General features: G+C 51.5%; 1 protein-coding gene across 3 annotated transcripts in view; it reads right to left on the bottom strand.

Moving 5' to 3' along the window:
- The window catches only part of STARD8 (StAR related lipid transfer domain containing 8), a 39,201-nt gene extending 32,977 nt beyond the window's left edge, over positions 1 to 6,224 (bottom strand). The window contains exon 1 of one of the 3 annotated variants that reach the window (XM_031446478.2): positions 6,088 to 6,222. In XM_031446478.2, the coding sequence (XP_031302338.1) occupies positions 6,088 to 6,205 (118 nt within the window). In that variant the 5' untranslated portion in view covers positions 6,206 to 6,222. Of the gene's footprint in view, positions 1 to 6,087 lie in introns of all 3 variants that reach the window. The other 2 variants (XM_031446479.2, XM_031446481.2) reach the window with 2 other exon arrangements.
- Positions 6,225 to 7,233: the final 1,009 nt, after the last annotated feature.

Genomic DNA, 7,233 nt, shown 5'->3' on the forward strand with positions numbered 1-7,233 from the left:
GATGACACAACTTGCTGAGATCTCTGATTACTAGGGGCAACCAAGAGAACATGAGGTATTTGAGCAGGAAGTTGCCATTTCCACCTTGTTCAGGCCCCAGCATTCTGCAACTTCCCCATGGTTCCCAGTTCTCTGCCCCAGTCCAAACTCTACCTGTACAGAGAAATGCATGGAAAAACTTGCGGCATATGCATTAATCATGGCAAAAGAGGGCTCCCAAGAGGTGTAACAGCAAGTACCACCAAAAAGCCTGTTTAAATTCAGTAAGAAACGGAGTGTTAAGGTTTGACTTCTCTCTTGACTTTCCTCACAAGGGTCCAACACAAGTTCATGCTATGATTTCACTGTTGAATTGGGATGCCTATTAGCCAGGGCTGGGAGTACACAAGACCCCATGCCATTCAATCACCATCCTCCACGTTTATAAATATAGAAACTAAGAAGAGATGACTCACTCACGTTTTTCTCAGCAAATCCATGGCAGGAACAATAACTGCACACTGGTTATTTTCTCTTAACAGATGGGATATTCCATATCTAACAGATGGGAGAGTATAGCTGAGGTTCCTAGAAAGCAAGGACTGCATCCAACTTGTTGGCTAGAGTACCCAACACAGATGAGAGCAAAAATTAATGTTTCTTAGGACTTCAGCTTTCTTAAGATCATCTGAAGCAATGACAGAGCCAGACATAGCCCTAGGTGCCCCCACCTGTCTGGCCTTCAGTCCACTAGGCCAAATCGGAATTCTCCCACCTTCTTTCTCTGCCAGCCGTGATGAGAATCAGAGGAGACATGGTGAAGTGAGGCTACCTCCAGTGGGTACCCTTCTTTTCCTCTCAATGGCAAGAGTGCAGCTGGCACTTTGTTTAAGATGAGCCATGCCCCCTTGGGTCTTGGATGTAGACGAGGCCTGTATGCCAGAACTCACTCCTGGAAACAAAATCATACCCAGACTCAGAAACCCTTATGATGGGTGGAAAGGGAGGTGACCTCCTTCCTGAGTCTGGGTTGTTACATGTGTAAGCATCCCCAGGGCTCTGAGTTGGAGCCCAACTTATCTTGCTTCTGGAAAAGGCTAGAAGGATATAAGAATGTGAGTCCTGCAATGATTCTATAGCTTCCTTAATGGCAGGAAACCATGTCAGAGCCGATTCCATCCACCACCTGACACCAAACACAGCACCTACAGTCCTTTCTCAGTAATATTTCCTAATGGCTGGACAAATGTTAAAAGATACTCAAAGGACAACCATGAATAAATACAATCAAATGAACAGTAAGCTAAAAACCCAATTTTAGTAGATACATTTAACTGAATCAGAGATAATGGGTTGTAAGACACCGAATTCTTCAAGAAAAAAAAAAAAGGCAACCAAACCAGAAAGCTACAAAAGGGAAAGCTACAGAAAGTACAAAAACTATAAAAATAGTTCAAAAGGGAGCAACTGCTATAAATAATTAGCACAAGAGCTTCACAGTGTCTGGCATAGACTAGGTACTCAATAAAAAACATCTGCTGAATGAGTGAACACAATAGTCAGCGAAAGCTACAGTCCTAATATTTGCCACCCACATTGTGACATTCTGAAATGGTTCCAGCAATGTCGAGGCTATCTCTCCGCATCTTTTCTGATCTCTTTACCTTATCCCATGAGCTTCAGAAAATCAAGGAATGCTCAGCCTCTTCAGAAAAACAGATAGCTCATCTCCTTCAACCACCACGAGCCCTTGCTTGCCAAGCTCCTCCCCCGCCCTGACCCCCAACCTAAGCCAGAGTCTTGCATAGAACAGATATTCAGAAATGGTGCCTGGAAGATGAGGACATGGTACCTTTTCATAGGCTCCTTTCTGCACTGCATCTTGAATGGCTTTGGAGATAACTGGAGCCTTGAGGCCCTTGGCACTGAACTAAATTATACTTGGCTTGGCGATTGGCACCCAGAAGGGGCTTCTAGGTGTTAGATACAGTGACAGAGGCACTGAGCAATGATGGAGTGACGTCTGGATCAGGAAGGAAGAGAGGTGGGTGCTAGTCCCAGTTCTACTACTCTCTGGCAGTGTCACCCAGGCAAAGTCATTGTGCCACGCCAACCATCAGTTTCTTCACCTGTAAAATGAGGGTAGAGCACAATTCCTAGTGGGCAAAGTTGAGACAATGGATACTGTAAAGGGTGACAGGTGACAGGATGGCACTGAAGGTATTGCAAAGCTAAGCTTTTTGCTGGGGGCAGTCAACTCTTTGCTTCCAGGCAGTGGCAGAGAGAAAGTCCCTATGCCATTACCCTGAGCCTCACTCTGAGACACTTGGGTCCTAATAAGTGCCAAACTGAGGACTTACAACAGTCCCTATGACCCTTCCTACCTAAGGGATTCCTCAGGCTGCTGCAGGCAGACCCACAGCCCCACTCTGAAATAGCTGAGCATCAGGAAGGAACCCAACAGACTCTTCCACTACTCTTTTCCATGCAGCCAACATCAACTGCACATAATCCCAGGGAACTCAGCTGGGAAGAAAAAAAAAAAGAAGAGTAGGAGCTGTGAGGGGAATCTGAATTACACTCAGACCAGCCCCACCCAGCATGTTACCACGGGTGCCCTGACACACGCACTCATGCTTGCACACAGATTCCTGCAGGCATCATGGAAAGCCCACCAGTCAGGATTGGGAGGGTAAAGGCCTGCTCCTCAGTGGTTTAGGGCCCCCACCCAGCCTCATGAAAGGGAGCTATTGATCAGGCTGCCACAACGTGGGACTGTTACAGCTCATAAAAAAAAAGTTCCTGAAGAGCCGTGGCCACGTCAGGGGGCTTTGCACTAAGAGGAGCAGCTGGAGTAGGGCCAGATGTGGGAGGGGGGAATGGAGGGGTGAGAGGGCCTTGCAAAGGTAAGGGGCACACAGGCACCTCACTGAGCATTGCCAAGTGGGGATGGGGGACAGACAGCTATGTCCTGGGAGGTGCACAAAGACCCGCTCTCAGCCCACAGCCCAGAGCACTCTGCAAAGGGGTAGCTCTGTGCTGGGCTGGGAGCGCTGGGCTGGCTGGAAGGGGAACTAGAGCACTGGCCTAGCCAGGCACAGGCCAGGGGAGTTTCAGGGGTCACTTGTCCTCTCCGGGCTCCCCCTCCCTAAGTTGAGACACAGAGGCATTCACTTCCTCCCACCTGCCTCCCACTCCCAGAGCCATCAAGAGGACAGAGTTGGGGCAACCGGCAACTGCCTCCAGACACTTGGACTGGGCAGCTGGAGGTGGAGAACTCAGTCACTGTCCCCAGCTCTTCCCCAGACCTCCAAGAGCCTGTCCCCCTGTCTCCAACAAACACAAGATAAAGTGTCAGCCGGATGGCCTTCAGCATCCACCCAACTGGGCTCCATTTCACACCCCGGCTTTACTAGCCTATCTCAAAGGTGGCAGAGGTTTTCCACACCCCACTCTCCCCTCCTTCCCGCCCTATTCCCTCGGGGAGGTCGGCCTGCCTTGGCCCAAATGAAATAGGTAGGGTCACACTGGGCATAGACACCCAAAGCAGGATGTCCACCCGCAGTCCCCACACCCCATGCCATTCCTGTCCTTCAGAGGAAGGTCACTGTGCTAAAGGGAAATGAGCAAAGGCAAGCCTGCTTCTAATAGAAGCCCTCACCTTGCACACATACAAGCAGCAGAGGGCAGAGAAGCCTGCCCTCTACCCTTCCCAACAGCCCCCTCTGCCTGATTTAGTTTCAGCCCTCCAACTTGCTCCTTCTAATCTAGGCTCAGTTTCCTCATCTGGGAAAAATAGAGCTGGGTCCTGGTTTCCATGGTCTCTTTTTTCCAGAGCATTCTCTGCTTCTATGAACTTCTCTGTGGGTGCCCATGGGATGGGGGTCCTGGAAACCCTACACGCAAGGGGTTTCTGCAAAGAAAGAGGGTGGTGGGGGTGTGAGGGTCTTCTGAAAATGGGGGTTAGCTGGGGGCCAGGCAAGAAAGAGCAAAGTGAGAAAAGGAAGGGGGAGAGCTGAGGTGACAGGCAGAGAAAGGGAGGCGGCTGAGGCCAAGCCAGCCCAGAGGGCTGGAAACCCAGCCTCTGCCTCCAGTGCTGCCCTCAGCTCATCCTGCAGCGATAGATGCCCAGAGCACATGAACAGAGCTCAGGATCCTGCCCCCTTGCCTGGGACCTTTCCACATGGCCCTCTGAGGAAGCAGCTCCCAAGACAAAACCTGGGAGGGTAAGGAGGAGACGGCAGAGGAGGAAAGAGAAGGCTCTTCTTCCCTACCCACAGGTTCCATCACCAGCCCACCACAGCCTGACCTCATGCTGCAGCCCACGAAGTTGGAGGATGAGGGAAGGGAGTAGCTTTTCCAGGACCCGCCCACAGCATGGCCCAGACCAATCCTGTGATTATGAGTCTGGGGCTTGGCAATCTCAATTCAGGCAGACATGCCCATCCCCTGGCCACCCATCCACTCTGTCTCCTTTCCCTGGATGATACCTCTCAGAGGCCCCAGGATGACATTAGAGAAGGCATGTGATGTACGATGTGGCTCAAGGGCACTCAACAAAAGGTATGAGTTCTTGGCGTTGGAGTCCCTGTCCCATCTCAGTGGGCCTTTGCCCAAGCACAGCTCCCCCTTCCCCAATACTCTTACACACAAACACACACACAATAAATAAATAAAAGTTCTGATCTGACTTCAGCCAGGGCTTCCCTACCCATCCCATACACATCAACCTGTCAATCAACATGGGCATCCAGGCACTGGCAGAGGCTGGGCAGGGAACATGACAGATAGGCCCAATAGGGGTCCCTGTCTTCCTGGAGCTCCCATACCCTGTGGGAGGCCACAGCAACTCCAGATGGAGAATGCCCAACCCAAGCAGATGGCCGGACAGGTTAGGTCCCAGAGGACATGAAGTGAGAGAGGGCAGCAAGTCTCCCAGGTTGGACATGTGATACCTCTAGATCCACAGACCACCAAGAAACACCAGGAAAGAAGCTCCTGGGCCCCATTTCCACCAAGGCTCCTGGATCAGGCACCAGGACACTGCAACTCTGGCTTCCACCCTGCTTCTACCACTGAGATGCTGTATGATCTGGCTGAGAGTCTGGCCCTCTCTGGTCTTTAGTGTCACATACGTACAATTAGAGCATCTGATGTGAGAATTTCTGCAGACCCTCTCCTTCAATGCATTCACGTTCTATGACAAATCTACGTCAAGGAACCCAATTCGGTTTGCTATTTCCCATCTGGCATTTGGGTGGGAGCAAGGGGGAATTTATCGGGGAAAAGGAATGGGCAGAGCCTGGAATTTTTTTTTTTCAGTGTTCAAAGAAATATATATTTTTTCAATTTGAAAAAAGACAAAGTCCCAGGCACTCTTGGAGACCAACTTTAGTGGAAACAGACCTTCGAGTGGAGATTTTAGGCAATTCAAACTAAAAACATGCTGCCAAGAGGGCTGGGCTGTGTCCCACACCTAAGAGACTGAGTGGGGGCAGTAAGGGGCCCTTGGGATGATGAGGAGTGTAGGGAGCTACCGACAAGGTAGTAAAATTCAAAGACAGAACGTGGGTTAGAAGGACAGACAGGAATTGGAATGAAGAGGTAAAAATACAGACCGAGGATCAGACATATAGTGGAACAGGAAGACATTCTGGAGGGTGGAGGCAGTGACAGAGAAAGTGCTGGAGGAATAGGGAGCCAGAAACATACTGTTTATTGAACCGCCTACTATGTGTTAATAACCAAAACATTGTTCTTTCTGAAAGGAGGATGGCGGCAGAGGGAGAGAGATGGGTAGCGGCTAAGCCAAACAGACAGTAGGGATGAAAGGATGGCACACACACGGACAGAGCAAGAGCTGGCCAAGAATTAGAAGCAAGCAGGCTGCAGGGGTGGAAGGTCTGAAAATTGGGGCCTGCCAGCCAAGGGGCGGGGTTTAGGCCAACAGACAGCGGACTAATAGATGAAAACGGGACTGGAACCGCGGACGAAGCAGCGAGGGGCGCCTTGTGGAGCCGGCGGGACGGCAGCGCTGGGGCTGGGGGACTCCGGGCTGAAGTGCAGCCGAGCCCTGACCTCCCGCAAGGTCCGCCCAGCTCTGATCACCTGGTTTCCAGCTTGGCGGGTCCCAGCGCGTGCCCTTCACACCCGATGGCGTCCAGGGCGTCCACGCCCTGAGCTTCGGAAACCGCAAGGCCGGCTCCCAGCCTCGCGCCTGGGCCATGCGTCCGCGGCGGCTCCTGAGCCCGCGGCCGAGCAAATGGGGTCGCTGGCGCCTGGTGTGGCGCCCTGGGACTGAGCGCGCAGCCGGGCAGCTTGGAGGGAGGGAGGGGCCGAGCGAGCCCCGCCCCACCAGGGGCAATTTGAAAGTTCCACGCCCCCACCTTGAGCAGGAAGTCCCTCTTCTCTATTGTACACTGGCCTCAAGTAATTTAGCTCCATGATTCTGCCTCCCCTTAGCCATCGGGCCTCCTCTCCCGTATTGGAGTCCCCCTTCGGCCTCCTCCCTCCCCCTCTGAGAGGTGTCTCACCACCGATCCTACTTCTTCCTGCTCTCCCACCCAGTGTGAGATAGCCAGGGTCTTCTTAGTCACCAGGTCAGCCTCACGTCTACCCCAAATCTCATCAACCACGTGACAGGGCGGAAGACTTTGTGCAATAGCCAGATAGAGAAGGAAACAATGGCTCCCACCATCTTGGCCAATTGACTCACCTCGTCCTCAGCCTCTTACATTCCCATATTCTCACTACCCTCTACCCTGTTTTCTTTCTGTCTGATAAGAGTAATGGACTCTGGGTTCCAACAAGGATACTCTGAAACCCTTCTAGTGCCAAGACTATCCTGGACCTTATGAGCAGAAGCATTCTTTAAAGACTCTCTTATGTTACAAACCCATAACTGAGGCCCAAGAATACGAATGACTTGGCCATCATCTAAGTAGAGCCAATTATCTCTATGTTGCTGGACTGTTGTGAAGATCTCAAGGGGCTGAGCATGGTGCCTAGCATAGAGTACAGTCTACCTAAAGCAAGCTTTGCTTTTATTATCAAAGAGATCAGCACTGGGCATCTACCATCAAAAAAGCCTGGACCCAGGACCCTAAGCTACATAACCCACTCCCTTACCCCAGCCTCCGCCTAGGCAAGCAGACTGACATGACCTGATTTTGGGATGGTGGAAAGTCCTATCCGCCATAGTTTACAATAGAGGGAAGGCAGTAAGCTGCCAGCTCTCACACCTGATCATTTCCA

This window comes from Camelus dromedarius, chromosome X, assembly GCF_036321535.1.
Source record: "Camelus dromedarius isolate mCamDro1 chromosome X, mCamDro1.pat, whole genome shotgun sequence".
NCBI lineage: Eukaryota > Metazoa > Chordata > Mammalia > Artiodactyla > Camelidae > Camelus > Camelus dromedarius.